General features: G+C 40.1%; 3 protein-coding genes across 4 annotated transcripts in view; 1 reads left to right on the top strand and 2 right to left on the bottom strand.

Annotated features, from left to right (window-relative positions):
* The window catches only part of pasi1 (pasiflora 1), a 256430-nt gene that overhangs the window by 142731 nt on the left and 87375 nt on the right, over positions 1-26324 (bottom strand). The gene's annotated exons all lie outside the window — the stretch shown is intronic.
* On the bottom strand, positions 9401-16336 carry Rlip (Ral interacting protein). Of its 2 annotated transcripts, none has more exons than XM_065220191.1 (6): positions 16224-16336; positions 16022-16132; positions 15830-15962; positions 14938-15762; positions 10240-10423; positions 9401-10167 (listed from the first exon to the last, which is right to left on the bottom strand). In XM_065220191.1, the coding sequence occupies exons 2-6, from the start codon at positions 16110-16112 to the stop codon at positions 9469-9471; spliced, it is 1932 nt and encodes a 643-aa protein (XP_065076263.1). In that variant the 5' UTR covers positions 16113-16132; positions 16224-16336; the 3' UTR covers positions 9401-9468. The 2 variants fall into 2 exon arrangements, with proteins under 2 accessions (XP_065076263.1, XP_065076264.1); XM_065220192.1 differs by having other exon boundaries at positions 14938-15759.
* On the top strand, positions 20265-21725 carry LOC135699833 (uncharacterized protein K02A2.6-like). The gene has a single exon (XM_065220185.1). The coding sequence runs from the start codon at positions 20265-20267 to the stop codon at positions 21723-21725; it is 1461 nt and encodes a 486-aa protein (XP_065076257.1).

Here is a 26324-nt window from a genome sequence, read left to right as displayed (position 1 = left end):
GAAGATGGCGCAAGTATTGCACAGGATTTGATGGGTAGCATTAAGTCCAAGGTGCGGGCATTTCGCATAGGAAAATAAACCAACTTTGAAAAAACATAGCTAATATGTGTTTATTTATTCCCTGAGAGTTTCAAAAATATACGACTTAAAATTAATTTTTGTCTGTTTCATTTTGTTTTTTTTTTTTTGTTTCGAGTACAGTCTTTATAAGTCAAAACAAGAATAATTAACAATACAATGTGACAATTATTGAAAAGTGGTTGTTAATCAATAACTGTCGATAACATCTGCATTAACGTATGAAATTCAAATTCACCATTGCAGACGTTAGCGCTGACGTTATCGATTAACAACCCTGTTCATGAGCAGTTAATTTTTAAATACTTACGCTGAAATCAGATCACATTTGAAATAGTCAAGTCTAATTCTATTTAACACGGTATTCTCCCTAGCTCGATGGAAATCCAGGCTACTTCAACTACATTTCCCATACAAAATTGAATTTATTTCGAAATTATTTCCAAACTCTTTGTTCGCAAATACCTATGAAGAAAGAGTTTACTCTAATAAGGAATACCTTTTTTCCCTCTCTCGTTTTCTCCCTCTATCTTTTTTCTATTTCATTCTCTCTCATACTCATATTTATTCACCGCAAAGAATGCTGATTGCGATTGATTAATATGTAAGCGTAAGTCCATAAGCGGGAACAACGCTGGCCATATAGCTCGAGAACGAGTGAATATATCCCATATCCCAAAATGGACAAAATTTTCGACCAAAATCACAGTAGCATATGTTTTATTTGAAAAAGTTCATCGTTCGACATTTTGGACTTAGACCTCTTGCGCCACCTTTAAATGTCAACAGGTCGCCGAACGATTTTGAAAAATAAGCATACCCTAGTGAACAGTAACGTACCGGTACTTAACTGCTGCCGTAGATTCTGCTCTGCCGAAGGACTACGGAGCCGATGAGCGAGCGCTCGCCGATGTTACTATGTACGACGGGCTTTACGTCAGGTGAATCAAGCCTTGACAGGGTGGTGGTGATTGAAATAACTTGCAGGTGGATCGGTCAACAGATCGACTTGACTGAAAAGTACGATCCTCGCGTCTACCCTCGTTGATTATAATCAACAGAGACCAGGCAAGGCCGGAGTGACTCTGCTGAGAGGGTTCCTCTTTTGCGTTTAGAACCGTCTAGGCCTGAGTACTGCGGAGTAAATCGATTTCATTTTGCAAGTCAATGGAAAACTGCTTGAAAATTTGTTCAAGTTTAAAATTGTTTTGTTTTTTTCTCAGTTGCTTCCCGCCAAAAGCTCTGAACCAGAAATGCTCGAGCCCCCATGACTCTATCAAAGTTTGTTTACATACGTGTTTCGCCAAAGTATGTTTTACTGCAATTTAAAACTCAGCTGAGTCATAAAAACTAAGTTGGTTTTTATACTTTCATCATTGAGCCTGTTGGTTTTTGTCTTTGAGCTTACAATTAAGAATGTGTTATGAAAAAGTTTTAATCATTTTTATGAGATTGCCGTGCTTGACGAGAGGTAAGAACAGTAACTGAGTTTGTTGCTTCTGAATATTTGGCTCCCGTTTGACAGTTCTGACTGGCTCCCAAATGACAAGCACATTGAGTGAGTCCGCAGTACCCAGGTCTAGGCCCGAGGAATGCGCTATTTGATAATTTTGGCCTCACAAGGCCAGAGCGAAATGGAGTATTTTACTTTTAGGATCAGAAGCGAATAATGACCACTAATACAAGTTGTGTGCTTTCTAACGGACTTAGTCGGTTGATTCACAAAATGGCGCAGTACCGAATAGTACCACAAAAAGGTCCTAGGGTAACGGGGACTATTTTTAGTAATTGTCATACTGTACTGAATACTACAGTCAGTCAATTAATGTTAGCCAAGCCGTATTACTTGATTGAACAGATATTTATTCCCGCGGTTCTACGGCTCTACCACTCACTTAACGTTACTTTAAGGACACTTAGTTTTAACGATCCAAAGCACACGAACGCCAGTTTTCTATCACGTTTTTCCCATCTCATTCTTCTTCTCGTGAGACAGTTTTTACCACCCATTATGAATTCATAATTTCGCCCTAATGTTGTTGTACCCACTAATGCAATACTCATACCCACTATTCTGTTGTATGGTTCTAGACAATTTTCAACTAATCCACTAGCAAAATAACAATTTTATACAACGACTACAAATCCGACTAATCCAACACCAAATAACCTAGAGAGGTGTGACGGTATGTTTAACAACTATGCACACATTTAAAATCTTATAAGTTTGTAATAAGAATGCAGTGCAGCTTGGCTTTTGGACCAAGTAAAATTTAGAATGATATCTAATCTAACACCAACACAGCCAGTTCTTGAAAGCATCCTGGAAAATGATATATATACCTACATCATTTTTCTTGTCTATTTAATATATGTTCCACATCGAAGATGCGTCACACATATCAAAATGGCCAGGCCTACTGTGCAGCATTTAAGGGGCAAGATGATTCAGAAAACATCGAGCCTGTTTAAATCTAAGATTTAAACGCGATGCTTCAGAATCCAATAAATGAATGAAACGTGGACATCTCGTACCGTACGTTCCGATTTTGGTAATTATATGATTGGTTGGTCGTTGGAAGCATCAAAGCTAGAAAGGTTAAGTGATGCTCCATTTTCTTATGACGGTTGGGCATGAGCACTAACTCTTGTTCTAGCATTTTATGACTTATGGCTATAGCGCCATTACTCGCTTTCTGAAAAGAGAAGAGGGAAAGGAAAAGGACAAGGACAAAGTGAAAAGGATTATGTGAAATCTATGAACATAAACAATATTTTTGATTTGAAATATACAATATAGAAATGCATAACGGTGCGGTGGTCACTACCCGAGTCTTGTCACTATTATCAAGTCATAAAAAGTAACAATTACTAAAATGTGATCCTTTGATTACTGGAAAATCCTGATTCCCTAGTTTGAAGTTGTCACGACTACTGTGTTACCTGACTTATAACGAATATACGTTGTATACGAGTACCCCGAATACAACGTATAGTTCGTCTAATTTTACATTGCAAATGCTATGCCAAATTAGACGAGCCATACATTGTATTCGGGGTACTCGTATACAACGTATATTCGTTATAAGTCAGGTAACACAGTAGGGTTCGGTGGTAGATCTTATACCAGTAACGCACCACAAAAAGATGATTTCCCAACGTTACTGGTTTGAAAAGATAAAAATTTACAAAATGGAACGAACTGACCAAGTTTAGCCAATTGAACCTGAAGGCTGCCTGACATGTGCTGATGTAGAAGTCCAAATTGTAGACGAAGCTTGACAAAGATCAACATGAACTAGTCCGGTTTATGGTAGTTGCGCGGAATGTCTTCCTTCGATTTGAGATAAACAAATGTTCGGATGTATGTAGTCAATTTTTGATGTGCATTGGCAAGCCTTTTCGTGACCAATAGTCAGGTTCAACGCTGCGACTCAACGAATGATGGAACTAATGATGGGACGCCCCGTGGAGGTTCTACTGTGCTTCGGAACAGCTTCTCAGCGCGCAAAAAATAGGGACCTAGAATGAGGAACTAGAAATTGTCTCCTGGGCCTGGTTATGGCTAGATCAGCAACCGATTATAGATAAAATAAATAAATAAATAAAACACCACGGAAAAAACAAACATCAGGTTCGAACACACGCACAGCCTCTCCCTGTGCTGAACTTGATCTTCTAAAATACATTTAAATCCTCTTTAATTTTAACATATACAGATATACCTCGATATAACGCAACTGTCACTCATGTCTTCCATCGCCGATTTCTCGCAAATGGTTCAAGCAAAGTTATCCAGTTCAGCGCTCTAGCCAGTGCTTCACCACCGTATTTTAATAGCTCACTTGGTAGTTGATCTACACCAGTTGCTTTGTTGTTCTTCAGCCGAACGATCTCCTCTTCAACTCCTTGAAGATCAGGGGCCGGTAGCCTGTCGTCTTCTGCGCGTGCTCCAAGGTCTGTTGCCGTGCCACCTTCGTTTTCTGCTGCTTCACCGTTGAGGTGCTCGTCATAGTACTGCTTCCACCTCACACTCGTTCGTGAGAAGGTTACCGTCCAAGTCCTTGCACATATCGGCTTGCGGCACGTAGCCTTTGCGCGAACTATTTAGCTTCTCATATAACTTCCGTGTGTAGTTTACGCGGTACATATTTTCCATCGCCTCGCGATCTCGGTCTTCCTGCTGGCGCATCTTCCTTCGGAAAACCGAGTTTTGTCTGTTCCGCGCTTGTCTGTATCGCTCCACATTCAATCTCGTGTGGTGTTGCAGCATTCTCGCCCATGTTTGCATTCGCCGTCAAACCAGTCATTTCTTCGGTCCGGGATTGCAGTACCTAGTGCCGCTGCAGCAGTACTACCTATGGCGGAACGGATGTCCCTCCAGTCATCTTCAAGAGAAGCGGTGCCAAGCTGCTCTTCCGTGGGTAGTGCAACTTCCAGCTGCTGCGCGTAGTCCTGGGCGACTCCGGCGTCCCGTAGTTGCTCAATGTTGGGTCGCGGCGTTCGACTTCGACGTGTGTTATGCACCGTCGAGAGTTTTGAGCGCATGCATACTGTAACTAGGTAGTGGTCCGAATCTATGTTCGCACTGCGGTACGTGCGGACGTTGATAATGTCGGAAAAGAATTTCCCGTCGATTAGAACGTGATCGATTTGGTTTTCTGTGTGTTGGTCAGGTGATCTCCAGGTGGCTTTGTGGATATCCTTGCGGGGGGAAAAGGTACTTCGAACTACCATACCCCGAGAGGCTGCAAAGTTCACGCATTGTTGGCCGTTGTCGTTCGATACGGCATGCAGGCTGTTTGGCCCGATTACCGGTCTGTACATTGCCTACCTGAGCGTTCATGTCGCCGATGACGATTTTGACGTCCCGTTGCGAACAGCCGTCGTACACCTGCTCCAGCCAGGGTTGCTTCCACTCACTTGCTATAAAACTATGTTTTTCGGAATTATGAAATCATTAGATGATAAAATGGTATGTTGTACTTGTAAGTAACAAGAAGAGCGTGTAAAGTATGTGTTTGAGTCATAAAACCAGTCAATTTCGCTTTCAGAGCGTCACAATCAGCGATCTTATGATTCGCGAGCGTTCACTCAGAGTGAGCGCTCACGAATCGTTAAATCGCTGATTGTGACGTACTGAAAGTAATACTGACAGGTTTTATGTGTCACACACATACTTCACGATCCCTTCTTGTAACTTACAAGTACTAATTATCATTATGTGTGTGTGTGTGTGTGTGTGTACAATCTAACCCCCACTGTCCGGCAGTGTTATTATGGAAGAAAACTGCTTTTTATTACCCTTAAATTAAAGCAGGTTTAGTCCGGGAGTTAGAAGGTGTTAGCTCTATTGCAGCTCCAGTGACCCATTTCAGAATGCCTGGTAATTCAAGACCACTCCGAGGTCACTTTTACTTACAATAAGCCCCGCATGTTCACTCTACCTTTATCAAATGGATAATGGTATCATAAACACACTTCCAGATTCAAAAAATATTATTTCCAAATCTGGCACGTATATAGTTTTGAAATTTGTATTAAATCGATTTGAATGGACATTTCTTATCAATTTTGTTTCGAATACCTCTTGATTCATCTGCTGGCAGCACTTGCTGGCCCTTACCGGCGACCAACTCATCTGCCCGCAAAAGCAACAACGCCTAAATCTTAAAGCTCTCCGAACGTCCCCTCGAAAATGCAATCGAGATATGTATAAGAACAATATTCAACTGGAACGTACTCACCAAATCAATACATCCGGGAGCAAATTCCCGATGCTTATTTTTCTCTCGCAAACCCGTCGTCGCCGAACGGCAAAAAAAGGAAACTCGGTGAGCAATTTTGTGACACGGAATTTTCACTCACCATAAACCGAGAATTCACGAATTTCACCACCCCCAACTGCGAAACACGTTCAGAAGCACTTTTGGTACAATTTCGATCAATTTCTTTGGAAAACACAACCAAAAAGGTTACAAGCGAGCCAACATCAACACCGAATGTGCCGAGCTCTTTCACGCACCTTGCAGCGCGTAAATAAACTGAAATTAAAAATTATCACTCGCGATGCCACTAATTTCTGGTCCGGGAGAAAATCAAACAACGCAGATCGCGACATCTCTTCTGATGCTTGCAAACATGTTGAATCACGTTTTCTTTCTCTATTCTAAAACTTCCCGGAAAGCGAGAAAACTACCAATCACACACGTATTAACGTCCGGGAGGCAGAGCGCCAGCGATAATCTGGCAATTGCAGCCGAAAACTATGAGAGCGAACGCACGCACAAAACAGAGAACAAACTTAAAACACAACCGTATCCAAAGGCGTTCGAAACTGCACCCGCACTTTAGGTGAATCATCCTGTCGCAAAAAAGCCATGCAGGAGACGGATTCTTCATCGCCTTTAACTGGTTTAGCGCATTGGTCACAGGCGAAAGTCATGCTGAGTCAGTTTCCAAAAGTGATTTAGAAACAGCGGTGGAGATGCTCTAATACGCAAAGAGGAATTGGATTCTCAAGATCGCCCAATGCTAGACAATATGTCTGATTGGATAACTTTTTCACTGTTTTCACAACACAAAATATGCTCTAATTAGATGATTATCGCAACGAACTGCACTTTCCACTAACAACCAGTACAATATTACAGGTATACCGAACGGAAAAAAACGAATAACGATAGCCCGTGTGATAAAAAATCGACAATTTTAGTAGCGCACAATCACGACGATGTGAATAACAACAACAGTTACTGTCCTCTCTCCACACAAGTACTAATTCGACAGTGAGCATGCATAAGGGCGAATACGCGATGATCGATTCTCTTCATCGATTTTCTCTTTGCATTGCTACAGCTAAGCGAAACAATTTTCTTGAATTTGTTCAATGCAGAGTAGTAACAGGTTGTATTGGCTACCAAAAGCAACAGCAAACGCACCGATAAACGTTAAATCTAGCGAGTTATTAACGAAAGAGAACATCGACGAAGAGAATCGATCATCGCGTATAGGCCCTTATGCATGCTCACTGTCGAATTATCATTATAACATCAAATGATTTCATAATTCTGAAAAACATTTTTTTATAGCAAGTGAATGGAAGTAACCCTGGCTCCAGCTGCGCATAGAACGCTTCTTTTTCGTCGTCGGGTCTCCCTTCGTGTGGGCAGTGCACGTTGATGATGCTGTAGTTGAAGAAACGGCCCTTAATCCTCAACTTGCACATCCTCGCGTTGATCGGCTGCCAACCAGTCTTTTGCTATCATATGACTCGAGAAGGCATGAAATAGGAACTTGTGAGGACCAGGGCTAGGTATTCCGCTTCTTCCAGGTTGTCAACTCACCTATTTTGTAAAGTATTGAACAATGTTCTAAAAATCTTTATGAGTCCATGAAATTCTAGCGAGCCTTTTGACAGCATGCACATTATGGAATGGTATCAATTTAAATACCTTTCCAAACTCCTCTCCTTGGCTAGTTTTTAACCTGAACGTTGATGGGCGGGCCTAATCTCATGTTGGCCTATGGATCTAAGATTTTGCCCATCGCTAAAAATCTGCTATTTATCAATTTTATCTAGATGAACGCGTCATTGGGACGGTACTGAATTTATGTATGGGCCCATATTAGAGGCATTTCGGCAAGCATTACATCCATTTCCTCTATTTAAATTTTATCGAAGACAACAAATCAAGAAGACTGGTAACTTTGCCAAAATTCAAGCGACAGATACAGTAGCGCTGCGCTCGAGTGAAGGTGGAAGCAACGCATAGAAAAATGAGCAAATACACAAACGCTTCGTCTGAGGATGTAATCTTTGCTATCAAATTCGTTCGAAGCATTTACCTTTGAGTGGCAGATGACGCGATTGTACCTGTCTCATAACGTTCGTAAGAGAAAATGGAACAGTTGCCAGTCTTCTTGATTTGTTGTCTTCGATTTTATTTTCGTCACAGTCACTCTTTACAGTGGTCTAAAAACGAAAATAACGTGATTATTTGAGATTTGAGTGTGAAAACTTGATTCTATGTATGTGGTGTCGTCAGGAGAGATTCTTGAAATTGAAAGATCTAACTTTTGACGCTATTAGATGAAAATCATTTTTTTTTTTCAAATGTTTATTCAAGGCACTAACTTTATATGTGCTCGTTTAAGTTAGTAAAATCGTATTTTTAATTTTATGACCCCTTAAAATCAGTTTTTTTTATTTTAGCTTTTTTTATGGTTGTCATACAAAGATGTGAAGAAAGCAAAAATATACAACTTCGTAGAATTTAGTATGTTTCTATCTTTGCTTATTGCAAAAATATATAGTTTCTTAACCAAAAATAACCCATTTTTGAGAGCAAATTACTCAAATGCATATAAATATGATTATAAATACTATAAAATGCAGATGGTTTCATTTGAATATAGTTGTATCCAACGACGACAGGTAACACTAAATTTAAATATCACATTAGATGTCTATTAGAGCGCATTATTTAGAAATAGCAATCTTATAGGACTTCCAGTTTGATTCATAGCTCCGAAATATGAGTCTGTGTAAAATATGGTGTATATTGATGAAGGTTTAGAGGATGGAGAGGAATTTTAAAATTTTAAAATCATACGAAACCCTCCTATGGATAATTTTGATTTTCCCAGAGGCTACGTAGAAAAACCAATTCTATTGAATGGAATACACATAATCGATCGATTGACATTTGTTGATAGTAACGGTCACAGAGACACCAGGGGACCATGACACACCAGGGCCACCATGACCAGGGTTGTTAATGAAGTTACGTCCATAAGCGTCTTCAATGCAAATTCCCATTGAATACGTTAACGCTGACTTTAACGATTAACAACACTGACATTTTCCGATCTCGTCGAGCTGAGTATTGGTATATGAAATGGCCTCGGATCGAAAGTCGGGTTTTCAAGCGATGTGTGTACCCTCTCTGTATGAATGGTAAAACATCAAGGATTCTGATATTTAACAAACAAATTTTTAGTGTCAGAAGTCAGAACTCATGGACAATCCACACTCAGAAATACATATTGCATATTTTTCGAACAAGACATGGCAAAATTATTGATATCCCGAGCATGGCAAAATTTAGAATCCCAGACGCGAAGGAATATTGAAAATCCACATAAATAAATTTCCCCGTGCTATTTCAAAACCTGACGTCATTTTCGGCAATAGTTTCAGCAGACTTTTTTCCGTCATAGAGAGCGAAAAATAGACTGTTGTCGCGGGTTAACTGGTTTTTGCCTTCTGTAGAAGTTAGAAAGTGATAAAAAGTTCAAAACGACTATTTCATTCCGAGTGTACATTTATTTAACATGAACATTAATGCATGCTTAGAGAGTTTAGTCATTTAGTTGATTAAAAGTCAATTATATTTTATAACGATTCAAAGCCAGATCAACTTGCATCTGAATCAAAGCTTTACTTTCCTCAAAAATTTCTTTTGCGAGCATTTGACGCTTTTGTTCCAAAAGTGCATTTTCTTTTGCATAATGAGCAATCAACCGTTCGTAATCTTCATTATCACTGACAGTACTATCCAAACTGCTTGGCCCGTGGGTAATTCCGTTGTCTGTAATCAATATTTTTTTCATTCGAACGATTTCCACTCGTTCTGCATTGATTCTAGCCTGCAGTTGTGCCTTCCAATTTAGCAACTCCTGATTTTCAAGTTGCAAACGAATCAACAGCAGATAGTCCGGATGATTTTCTTGGAGCAGCATGAAGCCATTATCTGTGACAATCACTTGTTCAGCCGATTTCGCAGGATCGGCACTTGTGTGAACGACGGTTGCCGGTTGGTCAGCCTGCACGTTTTCAGGTGATTCAGTTTCGCTTATTTTCTGCTCGATGAGTGCAACATCCTCAGGTGTTTCATGAGGAGTATTTTTCGTCTCAGTGTTCGTTGCCGATTCAGTAGATATGCCAGTGACGGTTTTTATTGAGGATTCGTCATCGGAACAGGATAACTTGGCTTTGTTCAAATCGATTGAAATATCACCATCAACGGTGTCGTCCAAACTTTTCTGGGTACAATCGGATTTTTTCTCGAACGATTTAAGTTTTCTCTGAAACATAAACGATAGATTTATGAAAATAGGTCATGGTCAACAATACATCTGCATCGTTCGATCACATACTTTGAGTTGTGTAATGATTCGCTGCACTTCCCATAGCTGCTCTTCGCGTTTCTTTGATACAAATCCTGCATTCATCTCAGCATGTATTTGTGCCAGTAGGCTCTCTTGCTTCTTCAACTCTGTCGAAATTTCGTCCGGTGTTTCCGGTAGATTGGGGCTTGATGCGGTGATAGGAGGAACATATCTGCATTTTAAAATCAATATAAAATTAATAATAATCAGTTAAATTATCGCAAACAACGCATTTCGGTACTTCAAAAACAGCCTCGAGAGTAATGATATCTTCTGTTTTTTGAATCGCTTCATTGAATATCTGATTGAAGACAGTACGTAGTAATGACTGTGAAATTAATAAACATCGTCACCTTTCAGAGAAGGAGAAGTTTCAAAAGAAGACCTTCGTTATCTTTGTTTGTACAAGCGACAGCATGTGTCTTGATGATGGTATCATTGAAAACTTTATCTCTCATTTTTTAAACAAAACGAACAGCATCTTAGACGCAGTATTTTTGTATCGAATAATTCCATTGACGCAAGGAAGGGGTACCACTCCGTCTCGAAGAGATGTGGCTGTCCGTTAATTTTGCACTTATTGGAGCCTTTTTTGCGTGTTATTTTTAATCCAACGTGTGTGGGACCGAAGTCCGTACATTTCATAAATTGTAATAAATGATAATAGATAATAATAATAAAAAATTAGGTACCGCACGGCCAAATCCGTGATCGAAATTAGTTTACCCCGGAAAAGTTAATTTTATTGATTTTGCAGTACGGGGGTACTTTTCCGAAAGTCACAACATACCCATCGGAGTTCCACAGGGTTCAGTTCTTAGCCCAACACTATACACCCTACCCGAGCAAAGTCGGCTAACAAAATGAAAGCAAATCTTTATTAAAGTTTGCTTTTAGTTCTAACACATTTTAGATACTCCGTAATTTGCCTGGGGTGAGATTTGAGCTCAAGTCTTTCAGCGTAAGAAGCATGGATTCTTACGATTTACGCCCGGCCAGTTAAACATTATGAATGCAAAATCAGAAATCAAATTGATTTCATTGAAAGCACGATTAGTTTTCCGTTTGATTCAACAGTGTAAAAGTTTGCTCTCATTTTTGCTGTGTTAACCGTTAAGTCAACCAAAATGAGATCAACTGGAGTATTCAAAATAAGTTACATCATAACAGCAAATTTTAATTTCAAATTGATCTCCAGCTTTGCTCGGGTAGAAGCCCGTCACACCGCTGTTCTGGTTTAAAAAAAACACGGGTTGGACAGTAAATCTGAGTAGCTACGCAGTAAAAAAGCATTTTTTCTAGCGTTTCATCGGAGCGGAGCATTTCTCGTTCTAATATTACGTTTCCATAGCTGCTAATTTAATATAAATTAGGAGAATTCCGAAAAAAAATCTGGAAAACTGCGTAGAAGAGGGAAACTTGTACAAGCTGGGAACTTCGGTTTTTTTTTCTTTTGGTTTGTTTTCCGTCGATCTTGTTTTCCGTGCTGAGCACCAATGCTACCGACGCCAGGGAGACAGCTCCCACACCTGGACCCTAACTATCGACCCATCAACTCATGAACCGGGGACCAACGGCTTTACTTCCATTCCGAAGGCGTGATCAGAGATGTTATCCCTCAGAACATCCCGGCGGCGCCGACTGGGATTGAACCCAGGCCTGCTGGGATGAGAGATAATCACGCTTGCCACTACACCACCGGCGCTGCTTGGGAACTTTGAACTTTTGTTATTACAGGAAACTTTATTAAAATTTCGGAACCTCTTTTAATTTTAGGGCAGTCCTTTATCGATTTTTGTAAAAGTTCTGGGAACTTCGCAGAAGCTCGTTTAATTTTTAAGAACCTCAACAAACTTTGTAGGAGTTCAGGAAGTTTCGTAGATGCTTAAATGCTTAAGGAATATTGTAGAAGTTCAGCAAACTGCAAAGAACTTCAGAGTTTTTTGATACTTCCTGGAAGTTTTGAAAACTTTGTGTCACCCATATGCTCAGGAAAATCCGTAGAAAGATTAAGGGTCTTCCTGGAAGTTTGGAATTGGCGATGGATGTTGGTGAGAAGGCTAGGAAAAAAAAATGCTTGGAAATTTTGGGCGCATTGTAGATGTTCAGCGAACAATGTATGAGTTATAGGAAATACGTATACTAGTTCAGAAATCTTGGTAGAAATTTAGTTGTAGTTTGTGTAAGTTATGGACAAATCGTAGAAATGGGCTCAACTTTCCAAGATTTCGCAGAACTTTTCATAAATTCAGGATACTTCAAATAAGTTCAATATATTGGGAAGAAGTTCAGGGAGCTTTGTTTGAGTTCATGAAACTTTGTGGATTGGTTGATTATGGTTGATCAGGTAATATTATGAAAATCAACAGTTCAAAGATTCAAATAGCGTCCCTTAGATATTCTCCAGAATGGCACGTTGAAGAAATATACACGGGTAAACCTACAAGTTGCGGTCTCTTGAAGCCGCGGTATATTTCAGCACCTGGGTAAGACCTACACACTTAGAAATTATTATTTTTACACGAGACGTAATTCAGCTTTGACGCAAATCATGGGATGTAAACAAACATGGCATGTACAATTAAGTGTCCTGAAACTGAAACATATGCAACTCGACGAAAAGTGCGTTTGATCCTTTTCAACTGATTCTTATGTCAAAAGGCCCGCTTGCATGTGTCGGTCTCAGGACACTGAAATTTACATGTCTTTTTCGTAGTGTGTATCAAAACAAAGTTTTTGAAAGCAAAGCTATCGATTCTTTCCGAACTTGTTGTGTAGACTAACTCTTTCCCAAATAAACCGTTTTCCTAGTGTATAGATGTGTACAACTAATAATAGCATCCAATTAGTAGTGGTTCTTGTGGATCTTGATAAAATAAATAAATAAAAAAGAACATAAAATAACATTCATATTTATGTAAAGTACCTAGACGACATTATCCATTTTACGTAAAGCTATTGGCCACTTTGTTGTGTTTTTTAAACAAGTTGGTTTTATTTGAATGTTAATTTGTCAACAGAATTTACATGTTTTTTTTTTCATTCTGGTGCATCTACATCAATTCTATCGTTACATTCATAAACAAAGCAGAAATATTTAATTAAAACTCTAAGCACTTCACCTTCTTCTGTTTACTCCTGCTAGGACAGGATCCTCATTTTGCAAGTCGAAACGACAAACTTTGTCATACAAGCGTCCATGCTTCGCTTCAACTTGTACAATGAGACCCCAGATCTCATCAAGTCTTCAAAAGAGAGTCGTCTCCATCCATTCATGAAGGGAAGTAAAGCCGTTGGTCCCCGGTCTATGAGTTGATGGGTCGATAGGTAGGGCCCAGGTGTGGGAGCTGCCTTCCTGGCGTCGGTAGCATTGATGCTCAGCACGGAAAACAAGATCGACGGAAAACAAATCAAGGAAAAAAAATTTAGTCGATTGCTGAATTTAAGCATGGGCCCAAATTAGGGGCATTTAGGCCGACTTTACTTTATTTTTCTCTTACAACATTCTTTCTCATACATGTTCGTAGTTTATTTGAGATTTTATTTAAAAAAATGTGCTATTTCACTTTCAAATAAACACTTGCAGGGCCGAAAACGGGCAAACAATTCATCTGACATTTAAAAGAGTAAATCCAAAATAAGACTTCTCTCGTTTGTCCTTGGATGCGAAAACTTGTAACAATGTAACGTACCTGACGTGTATCAACCTAATAAACCCAACCATGTTGTTTTTTGAATGATTTTGATGAAACAACTTGCAATCGATCAGGATTTTCAACTCCACGTGAAAATCGACACTGCTGTTTATACTGTTTATCAAAAACGTTGCATCGAAATTAGGCTTGGACTGCGTGATAACGTTTCATCGTTTAAAACAACATCCCTTCAAAGGGTTGAAGAGATTACTGATCTCGAAGTTTTGCTGAATCCGCAATTGACTCAAGTCTCATTACACGTCGATAATTTCCAAGGCAAACCGACAACTTGGCTTTATTTCGAAAATTGCGAAGGATTTTCCTAATCTTTACTGCTTGAAGTCTTTGTATTGTGCGCTGATACGACCAATTCCTTCCAGCCTATCCCGATCATTGCAGAACTGTTAGGCATGGACACGCTTCAAAGAAGACGTAGCCTACATTCGTAGAGGGGTTGCTGAATGGTGAAGTCGGCTATTTTCGTCTGCGCTCCATGTTGGACTGTCGTGCTGCTCAACGCCCTCTACGACGTACTTCGTTTGGATAAACATTGGCGAAACATCTAGCCGTTTTAAAAATAAAATTACTAGTGCGTCGATTTTGTAACTGTGTAACCGTTGTGACAAGCTCAAATGTTTATTCATTAAGACCACCGATTTCAGATGAATAACAATAAAATAAATAAATAAATTCAGGAATTAGGTTTTTATATGTCTAAAATTGGAGTAGAAATTTTCAATCAATTTTAAAATATTTTATAACGAAGTGGGGATCCGTTTTCGGTTCTTACCCCAATAAATTGTCATGTGTGTTTTAAAATTGAAATACAAATTGTACTCAATCTTAACGCATATAAAAACTAGAAACAATGGCTGATCGATTGAAAGTTGTTTCATCAAAATCCGTAGAAAACTGAAGAAATATATTTAAAGCAATTTAAACTTTTTAAGTCGAAAAACGTCAGACACAGGCAAATACAAATTCTACTTACTTTAGCAGCTCTGTATCCGCAAAGAGATTGTTGCAGTGGCACAGAATCGCAACGAACAAGCGATGGGACATTTGCAACGTTGGGCTGAGAAGCATTGCAATGTTCTGGGCGTTCATCTTGGTGTACGATTCATTTTGCGTCACAACATCCAGGTGAAGGATAACCCACGACAGTAGTGTTCTATTGCAGCTGGGTAGTTGCTCGACCAGACCGACAAGCTCTTGCTCCTGCTGCGACACCTGCGAGTGCGAGGCTGCTTCTTCGAATCGTGTCGATAAATCAGTAGTCAAGATCGGTTCCGGAAGTTCTCGAAGAAATAGCTTCAGCAATCCACACGCTGTTGGAGTGTCAAACTCGTTTGTAAAGCTTCCTTCACGATTGTTGTAGGACTTTTTAAGCTGCTGCAGCTTCGTCTTAACCGCTTCTACTTTATAAATTTGATCGCTTCGCAATCCATGCTCTTGTAAATAGTCAATACAGTCGCGCACCACCAGCGGGAGATTAACACCGTCGTGACATCGACTACGTTCTACTGCAAGCCCCAGCGAAACACCGAAGATGGGCTGAGCATCTCCTAATTCTAGAACTTCCTCACTGACGCTACTTTGCTTTAACTTTTTGTCCTTTTTATCCTTAGACTTTTCCTTCTTGTCCTTATCTTTCTTATCTTTATCTTTTTTCTTCTCCTTCTCCGGCTTTTCTGGCTGTTTCGTGTCCTCTAATTTAAAACATTCCGGTTTCTCTTTCTCACGGGATTTTTCGCGTTTTTCCTTGCTTTTGGAAGGAAATTTGAATGCTTTCGATTTTTTTGACTTCGAAGGGCTTCTGAAAAAAAAAACATTAGAGAAATTAACCCTACATCTATTTTGGCCTTTAGCCAACGAAATCTTACTTTGTTTCCAACTCTTCCTCTGGAGAGCTTTCACCTTCCAAAGCGGCGTAGGCAGATTTTTTCTCTTTCTTGTCCTTTCTCCGACCGATTAGAAGCTCTTTCTTGCTTACTTTTTCCGCTTCTGCTTCGACAACTGTTGAAAAAGGCGAATAAATAACTATCACTGCTGTTCATAAAATTCCGAATACTCACAATCCTTGTCATCCTTTTTGCTTTTACCACCGGTTTCCGAAGCATACAGCCCGGGAAAGTCTTTTTCTACGTCTGGACTGTCGAAATCCATCTGAGACTGGAACGATTACCCTAGAAGCAATAATAATTTATGTACTGCCTCTTTAGAACTCTAAAATTTAGATGTTGATGAAGATGACAATTTATTGTTGATGAAGCGTACCGTAAATGACGCACCAATAAAATACACTGTTTTTCTTGCAATTTCTCGAATAATCAATTGAAAATTCCCTTAAAAATTCTATTCTAAATTAAAATACCTAATACAAATCGTTACCGATGTTCAGCCCCATATATTTTATTTGTTTATTTTTTCTAGGGCGTTTGGCGTTTTCAAAGTCTTTTGACAGTGAGAACAGCTGATTGCCAAAAAGAACAACGATCAAGTCACTCACAAGGGCACTCACGTGGTGGCTCAAATAATATCAGGAGAAACATGTCAGAAGGGTATAGCTCAAAACTTGAACGACGATTTCTCTTGAATGACCGCACACCCACGGAATCTGATTACACTAGCTCATATAACAAACATTACTATGTCAGATTATTTAGTTAGTTTGAGTAGGTATGTAGTCATTCGTAAGAAACCGACGATCCAAGTTATTGTTTACGTTTCGAGTTAGACCCTTCTGACATGTTTCCCCTGATATTATGATCCGAGATATGAACCAATGACGTTTATATATAGACGAGTGCACGGGTGAACTTTTGTTCATCTACTGAAAAAAATTTGACACAACAGCGGGGCCATGTTTACTAAAAATGAACACATGAATAATGCTCACGTAACATTTGAAAAGGGCCTATCAACTTTTGTAAATAATTTGCTAGGTCCTTTCCACGAGAACCAAAGTACGTCCACGCAAACCAAGAGCACTATCGGAAAGGGGGGAATTTCCCCTACCCGATGGTGATGTTAGTTTGCGTGGGCGTATTCGGTTCGCGCGAAAAAGGCTTAACAAGTTTTGTGTACGAAAGTTGATAGGCCGGTTTCAAATGTTACGTGAGTATTATTCATGTGTTCATTTTTAGTAAACAGGGCCCCGCTGTTGTGTCACTTTTTGTCGAGTGAGTGAACTCAAATCCATCCGTGCACTCGTCTATGGTCCGAGCGTCCGAGCCAACAGTCAGCTTGCTGGTGTTAGAAGCAAAAATATGAAAAATATTGTAACCATTCCTGAGCACTCAAGTGACGACGTCACTCCACCAACAAACCGACATGACACTTGATTCTGACTTATGGCCGGAAATCTTAAACGGCCGATTTAAATGTGCAGTGATCCGAACTGTCAAACCATAGGATTTTTTATCTAGATAAAAATTATTTGTCCAGATTAGATCAGACACGAACCAATTAATTATATGATTTCAGTAGTAGCTCTAATGAAGATCCGAGAGATGTCGCCCCTTCAGTGATAGGAAAATAATTTTTGCAGTATGGAGAGAAAATCCACGATTTGTGACTTAACATGCTGCCACAGAAGGAAACAAATAAACGAGTGTTTACCTTATCACCATAGTTATATCACAGACAAACAGACATAACACATTGAATATTTATCACTGTAAAACATCGTTGCTAAAACATTACCGCCATCTGTTGAATACACTGTGGTGGGTAGTACGCTGAACAGATGGCGGTAGTGTGTAAACGTCAAACGCAAGGGAATTGACTATGCACGCCACAGGTGGCGGTACTACCAACTACGATATTTTTAAATTTACCGTTAAATGCTTGTTCGATGAACAACTTGCGAGTGTTATGTCTGTTTGTCTGTGGTTATATCAACAATCAATACGAAACTTACGATTTTAAATTGGCTCACTACTTGACTAGCCTATTGGTCCCAAGCAAACGATTAACGTATCCCATTCTAGTCGAAATTCTAGTACTACGGAATGTTTGTTTTGATTCGTTATGAAAGTTTGACAGATAAAATGAGGGGTGATTGGTTTTTCCTATGTTTCGAGGGGTGAATCGATTAGCTTGGGACCGAAGATAGTACCAGAGCTGAGCCAAAAAGTTGAGCACGTTATTTTGGGACCTTCTAGTCTTAGAGTTACCTCTATGGTTATATACTCGTGCAATTTTTGTGCATCTAAAACTACCCATAAAGACGATAATGAATAAAAACTGAAAATTTTCATGAATTTCCAAATGGTTTCCTACCATTCCCATACATTCGAAAGTGACTGGCCCTCCTGGATGTGGATGATGTCAAAAACAACAAAACATGAATAATTAATAACTTTTGCATGCGGGTTCATGGTTTAGCTAAATATTTACCGAGAATATGGAGCCAGATGTCAGTAGCGTGCTTTGGTCAGATATTTTATTGTTTTTGCTATGTGTAGGGTTCTACTGTTCTATCATTATCCACATACCTTGGATAGTAGAATAACATTGAATCAGTAATGACAGAGAGCGAACGAGAGAAGGGAACGAAGGAGAAAAAGGACAGACACACGAGAGACAGAGTGTGAGATGATCGTGCCTTGCGGGGAATAAAGATTGTTTGATGTGAAGGAAACCGCCTGTTTTAATCAGACTATTACACCTGGCGACGAGATTGGAGTGACGAGTCATTACTTGAGGTAAATAATATGAACTAATTTATTTGCTAATTAAATTTCAGCGAAAACGAGATTCAGAGAAAAATCAGCGGGGGTGAAGCCCAAGCCCCCGGCGGTAGAAATACAGCAAGATGGCTGACGATTTTTTTTATTGAAAACAAGAAGACCGATACCACAATGGAAAAAAAAATCACTCATTCATAGAGAACGTTGGTTATGTTGCACAGGATTCGTTTTGTGACTGTCATGAAGGATGTGGATAATAATAAAACATATAGACATGTAGAAGAGCTGCATATTTTGTTGCTGTGAAATAAATAACCTTGTATTCCGGAATATTTTCCTCATTCTGGTGATGCGAAGGAGTTCAAGAGCAGGAGTAAAAGCAGTTATTTGGGTTTTTGTTTACTGTGCGAATCTTAAAAAAAAGTTAAATAGTAGCGGTCAAGTAGCAGGAAATATGAAAAGTGACGTGATGTGGACGACGTGTGATGGTGTTTTAATTGCCCAGTGCGAGAGGCCTGTATGACGGTATCGAGGCAGGATGTTACCTAATGCTAGGGGGCCTAGGCGGATGATCACAGACAGGGTGTCTGGTGGAATTCCTGTATGATGTATCCGAGGCAGGGTGCCCGGTGGATGTTGCCTAGTACTGGGGGGGCCTAGGTCGATGATCACAGACAGGGTGTCTGGTGGAATTCCTGTATGATGTATCCGAGGCAGGGTGCCCGGTGGATGTTGCCTAGTGCTGGGGGGCCTAGGTCGATGATCACAGACAGGGTGTCTGGTGGAATTCTGTATGATGTATCCGAGGCAGGGTGCCCGGTGGATGTGCATAGTGCTAGGGAGGCCTAGGTGTATGCCTGCAGACAGGGTGTCTGATGAAATTCAGCATGATGTATCCGAGGCAGGGTGCCCGACAGATGTTGCCTAGCGCTAGGGGGCCAAGGTGAACGACTTCAGACAGGGTGTCTGGTGATCTTTCCAACGCAAACCGGCAAGGTTGACATGTAGTATGAGTAGTATGACATGAGTATATTGACAAATCACAATAGAGGTTTTTTTTTGTTGTTCTTATTTTCGATTATTGAAATTATTAATTAAAGGTTGAATTACCCACAACAGCCGCAAAAAAAAAAAAAAAAGGTGATAAAATGGTAACCAGTGCATTTTATTTTGATTATGGTTTCAGATGGATGAAAGTCGTCCGATACCTATGTTTAAATGTGAGCAGATAGAAAGTGCACGACTTGCAAAAGAATGGCAAGAGTGGAAAGGTGCTCTGGAGTGCTACTTTGATTCGTATCAAATAACGGATCAAAAGATGAAGCGCTCCAAGATGTTGCACTTGGGTGGTCCACAACTGCAGAAAGTTTTTAGAAGCCTGGATGGGACTGAAGATTTTCCATTAGTGCTGTTGGAGAAGCCTTTTTATGACATAGCCGTTGAACGGTTGGATTTGTACTTCAAACCTCGCAATCAGGATGTGCTAGAGAGGCATAAATTACGCAACATGAAACAGGGATCGAATGAAAGATTTTCACACTTTTTGCTACGTTTACGTCAACAGTTGTCAGATTGCGGTTTTGAGAAGTATGCAAAGGAAGTCAAAAACGTCCTTGAAGAAATTATGCTCGTCGATGTTATTGTCGAAGGGTGTAATTCCCAGGAACTGCGAAGGAAAATTTTGGAGAAGGATCAGTCCTTGCGGGAAATCGAATCTCTCGGGGAATCATTAGAAAGCGTTCGCTTGCAGGAAAAAGAGCTGAAAAGTGGCAATGAAGGTGGTCAATCGGAGGTCTTCAAAATCCAGAAGTCAGAGCCCCGTGCAGGATTGAAAACGCGGAGTGAACGCAAGCAGGATAAGATTGTGCGCCGATTTTCAGGAGGAAGATTTTTGGAAAGGAATGAGGCAGCTATCATATGCTTTGCCTGTGGTCAATACGGTCACATGTCAAAGACTCCATCCTGTCCTGCGAGAGGCAAAACTTGCCGAAGATGCCAGAAATCAGGACACTTCGAGAAAGTCTGTCGGAAAAGGCCATATGATTCTCAAGTTACGCAGTATACGAGAAAAGTGCATTCGGTAGAAGATAACGATGCTACACCGGAACTTTCGGTTTCGTCCGGCGATTCGGAAAAGAAGGTGTATTACACCTTCTATACAGGCAACGATACAAATTCCTTCGAATGTAAGATAGGAGGAATTTCGACAGCAGTGTTTATTGATTCTGGCTCTGAAGTAAATCTAATCACAGTGAACACAAAAGGCAGCAACAAAGTTCTCAAAGCGTATGGATGTAATGAGCCTTTGCGTATCGTGGGGACATTCGAAGCTTCAGTGGAAATCGATAATCGTTCAACAGAGGCAGAATTTATTGTGACCGAAGAAGGACAGAGAAACCTGCTGGGGGATTCCACCTCCAAGCAACTTGGAATTCTCAAAATAGGCTTGGAGATTAATCAAGTTAACAAGGATTGGAAGCTGGTGCCGTTTTCCAAGATAGCTGGTATCCAAGTTCGCATTCAGATGGACCCAACTGTGACTCCTGTTCACCAGCCGTTACGACGGGTACCGATTCCTCTCGAAAGTGCTGTAAACGAAAAATTAGATGAGCTGTTGGCAAGGGAAATAATCGAAGTAAAACGTGGACTGGTATCATGGGTTTCTCCGCTTGTAGTAGCAAACAAAGCCAACGGTCAAATTCGATTGTGTGTGGATCTCAGACGAGTTAATCAAGCGGTAATACGCGATCGTCACACGATGCCAGTGATTGACGATGTGCTCACTAAGATTGGGAAAGGAAACGTGTGGAGTGTTCTCGATGTGAAGGACGCCTTCTTCCAGCTGGAACTGGAGGAAGAATCTCGAGATGCCACAGTCTTTATCACTCATCGTTGCCTTTATCGGTTCAAACGCCTCCCGTTCGGTCTGGTATCTGCGCCAGAAATTTTTCAGCGTACCATGGACGAGATTCTGGTGGATTGCGAGGGTGCATACTGGTACCTTGACGATGTAGGAGTTGAAGGCAAGACGTTGGATGAACACGATAAACGATTGAATGAGGTATCTTGTAACGATGTGGGTTAATAAACAAGGAGGGTTTTAATGATTTCCTTTTTATTTTCCTTTTTTTTGTTTCTTTTTTTATTCGGAAATGGTTCTTTTTCATGATTACAGGTATTGAGAAAAATGAAAGACCGAGGGTTAGTCCTTAATTGGGATAAATGCAAGATATGCGTCACGGAATTTGATTTTCTTGGATATAAAATTAATTCTGATGGCATAAGGCCATCTGATGAAAAACGAAATGCTGTGTTAACCTTCCGTCAACCGGCTAACGAAAGCGAGGTTCGTAGTTTCCTGGGACTCGCTAATTACATGGGAAAATTCATTCCTAACTTAGCGACGGTGGACGAGCCTTTGAGGAAGTTAACGCAGAAGGGAGTGAAATTTCACTGGGATGAACCGGAGGAGTCAGCATTTCGTGTAGTCAAAGCCAGCATAGCGAATGCTGGAAGCCTCGGGTTTTACAAACTGGAAGATAAAACGTCGGTTTTGGCAGATGCGAGTCCGTTTGCTTTGGGAGCAGTACTAATTCAGACAAATGCTCAAGGATTGTCGAGGGTGATCAGTTTTTCATCTAAATCTCTCACGGATACCGAGAGAAGATATTGCCAAACTGAAAAGGAGGCGTTGGCACTGGTATGGAGCGTTGAGAAGTTTCAGGTGTACTTGATCGGTCGTGAATTTAACCTTCTGACGGACTGTAAAGCATTGACTTTCTTATTTGCACCAACATCTCGACCGTGTGCTCGTATCGAACGATGGGTACTGAGGCTTCAATGTTTCCAGTACAAGATTGTTCACATTTCAGGACAATCTAACATAGCTGATGTTCTGTCTCGTCTTTCCACACTGATTCCTCAACCATTTGATGAAGCGGAAGAGTTGACTGTGAGAGAAATCGTATCCTCTTCAGCAACAACAATGGCTTTGAAGTGGGAAGAAATTGGGCGCGCTAGTAGAGAAGACGCAGAAATACAACAGATAATTGAAGCTCTTGACTCCGGGACAGAAGAAGACATGCCGCTGCCATTCAAAATGATTTCAACTGAGCTTTGCCGCCTAGATGACGTGTTACTAAGAGTAGACCGAATTGTAATTCCTGAGATTCTTCGGCAACAAGTGTTGCAGATAGCACACGAGGGCCATCCGGGTATACGGATTATGAAGAGCCATTTGCGTACAAATGTGTGGTGGCCCAAAATGGACCAGAACGTCGAAAAGTATGTAAAGGAATGTCGTGGCTGTATTTTAGTTGCTGCTCCCAGTCAACCAGAGCCAATGATCAGAAAGGGACTCCCATCACGGCCTTGGGAACAAATCGCGGTAGACTTTCTAGGTCCACTTCCGAATGGCGAAAATTTGCTAGTGTGTATTGATTACTATAGCAGATTTATGGAAGTCGTAGAAATGGATGAAATAACAACAGCATCAACTATTAAAGAACTTTTAATCATTTTTTCGCGGTATGGAGTTCCAGAGTTACTTCGTGCAGATAATGGCCCTCAGTTTTCTTCTGAAGAGTTTCAAGCATTCTGTGATGAATATGGCGTACATCTGGATAGCACTATTCCGTACTGGCCGCAGATGAACGGAGAGGTTGAACGGCAGAACCGTTCCATTTTAAAACGATTGCGTATAGCCCAGGAGTTGGGACAAGATTGGCGAAAGGATCTGCGACAATATCTGCTAGTATACCATTCTTCAAACCATTCAACTACTGGGAAACCACCTGCGGATTTGATGTTTGGTCGCCGGATGCGAACAAAGTTGCCAAGAGTTCCTACCAACACTTATGACGATGGAGAGATAAGGGACCGAGACGCAATAGAAAAGGAAAAGGGTAGAGCATACGCTGATAATCGCCGCAAAGCAAAACTTAGTACTATAAAAGTTGGAGATCAAGTGTTGGCGAAGCGGATGAAGAAGGACAACAAACTGCATTCGAATTTCTCGCCTGAAGAATATAGTGTGATCAAAAAGCGGGGAACAGATGTCACTATTAGGTCGTCATCTGGCAAGGAATTCCGAAGAAGCGCTGCTCACCTGAAGTCATTACCAAGGAAATCGATGCAGGAGAGTCAGCCGAATGAGAATACGAGTGGTTCTTGTCGTCGACAAGAATCGTCAGATACATTGGACCGCCAGGATGAATCAGTGGGTCAACCGAAAACACTACACCATGAGGACAGCTCAACCGTAGTATCTAAGAGAGCTAGAGTTGAATCCAGTCGACTGAAAGATTATGTAACTTATTAAGAACATAATATTGTTTGTTTCAATTTAAGGAAAAGTAGGGATGTAGGGTTCTACTGTTCTATCATTATCCACATACCTTGGATAGTAGAATAACATTGAATCAGTAATGACAGAGAGCGAACGAGAGAAGGGAACGAAGGAGAAAAAGGACAGACACACGAGAGACAGAGTGTGAGATGATCGTGCCTTGCGGGGAATAAAGATTGTTTGATGTGAAGGAAACCGCCTGTTTTAATCAGACTATTACACTATGGTCATTCATGTCGGTTTGTCGATGGTCACTCTATCACAACATTCCATACTGCGAGCAGTGAGATTTACGGCACTGCCAACAACTGTTTCAACCGGTGGAAACTAACGATTTTAAATTGTCTCACTACTTGACTAGCCTATTGGTCCCAAGTACATCTATATATGTAAGCGTACCCCATTCTAGTCAAAATTCTAGTACTACACAACGTTTGTTTTGATTCGGTATTGAGTTCTCCAAGCAGGATCTCACGAACACTACACTAATAACATAATTTTACACACACTAGCGTATACTGTAATGTGCACGGTAAGAATCAAACATCCATTTATGAGTAAAAGTGAACCCATTGTCAATAAAAGCGGCACCACTAATTAATGAGTAATTCATTATGCCAATTACGTAGTAACTGTTAGCTACTGTTAGCAGAAACTCATTGTTGTTAAAATAATTTACTCATTAATGAGTAAAGCCGCCTTTATCAAAAATGGGTTAACCTTTACTCACAAAAGGGTACTTCACTGTTAGCGTGCAAGCGTAGGGTTTATTTTCGTTTTGTTGTTTATTTTTGCTTTAGAATGACAGTTCTTACAGCAAACAAAAAATTTCTCTCAGCTAACAAAAAATTTCATCTCACTAACACACGCAAATCGCACCAATACGAACCCGCCTGGAGAGGACTATGAAAGTTTGACATGAGGGGTTCGTGGATTTTCCTATGTTTCGAGAAGTACATCGGTTATCTTACCTCTCGAAAAAAGGGAAAATGTATGTAATGTCGGCCTAAATGTCCCTAATTTGGGCCCATACCTAAATTCAGCAATCGACTAAATTTTCAATAGCGACCAAAAATATCCGTTAGTACCGTCCAATGACGCGTTCATCTAGATAAAATTGATAAATAGCAGACTTTTTGCGATGGGCCCAATCTTAGATCCATTTCCCCTATGTATTTGAAATCTCAGCCATATATGAGATGTATTCTACCCAATTAAAAATATCTTGTAAATATACCAAAAAATAACATATTAGTTACTTTTATTTTTTATTTTATTTTATTTCCATTTCGTCAAGCCAGTGTAGACTACATACAATGATTATTACAATGTTTACTTACATATTATGCATTAATTCTTTCTGTTTTAGCTTAGTTTTTATTTGCTGCTTGGACATAGTGATGTCAATAGTTCCGCAATGCAAATTATATAGGCGCATCATTCGATTGATTGGGCTATTTTTTGCATAGTTTGTTCTGTACGATGTTTCTGAAAATAAATTCCGTGTTCTAAGATATCGACAAGGTGTGTAAAAATCTAATTGTGCGAGAATTTCAGCCGACTCTATGCGCATTGAAATAATGTCGTTGATGAAGAAAAGCATTGCAAATTGGCGGCGCTCCTTAAGTGTTTGTATATTGATGAGCATGCAGCGCGCTTCATAAGATGGTAATGGAAATGCAGTCCAATTCAATTTACGTAAAGCATATAAAAGGAATTGTTTTTGGACAGATTCTATGCGTTCTTCGTGTATGGAAATGTATGGATTCCATACTAGGTGGCAGTATTCCAGAATTGGCCTTACATATGTGGTATATAAAAGCTTAATAGTGTATGGGTCTTCGAAATTATGACTGAACCTTTTGATGAAGCCTAGCATTCTGTTTGCTTTACTAATGATAGTATTATAATGTTCTATAAAAGTTAGTTTGGAGTCTAGGATTACACCTAGATCTCTTACAATTTTGCTTTTTTGTACTATTTGGTTGCCTAATGATATTTCAATATGCGGTGTTTCAATTTTTCTACTAAATGCTATTGCAGTACATTTTTTTACGTTCAGTTAAAGTAGACTTTTACTACACCAGGTGTGGAATATATTGATTTCATTCTGGAATTCTTCTGCATCGCTAGAATTACTTATTTCCATAAAGAGCTTCATGTCGTCTGCATATACAAGCAATTTTATTTTTTTAAGTGTGTAGGAAATGTCGTTTATGTACAAAATAAAAAGAAGTGGGCCTAAATGAGAACCCTGGGGTACCCCAGAGGTGACTGAAATTGGTTTTGAAAGTTTATTTTGAAAGCGAACTATTTGTTTACGATGTGTTAGGTATG

This window comes from Ochlerotatus camptorhynchus, unplaced genomic scaffold, assembly GCF_037179485.1.
Source record: "Ochlerotatus camptorhynchus isolate MF236.1 unplaced genomic scaffold, CSIRO-AGI_Acam_v1.1 ptg000118l, whole genome shotgun sequence".
NCBI classification, from domain to species: domain Eukaryota; kingdom Metazoa; phylum Arthropoda; class Insecta; order Diptera; family Culicidae; genus Ochlerotatus; species Ochlerotatus camptorhynchus.
Note: the sequence above shows the minus strand (reverse complement) of the source record. Positions and strands in the feature narration are given on the sequence as shown.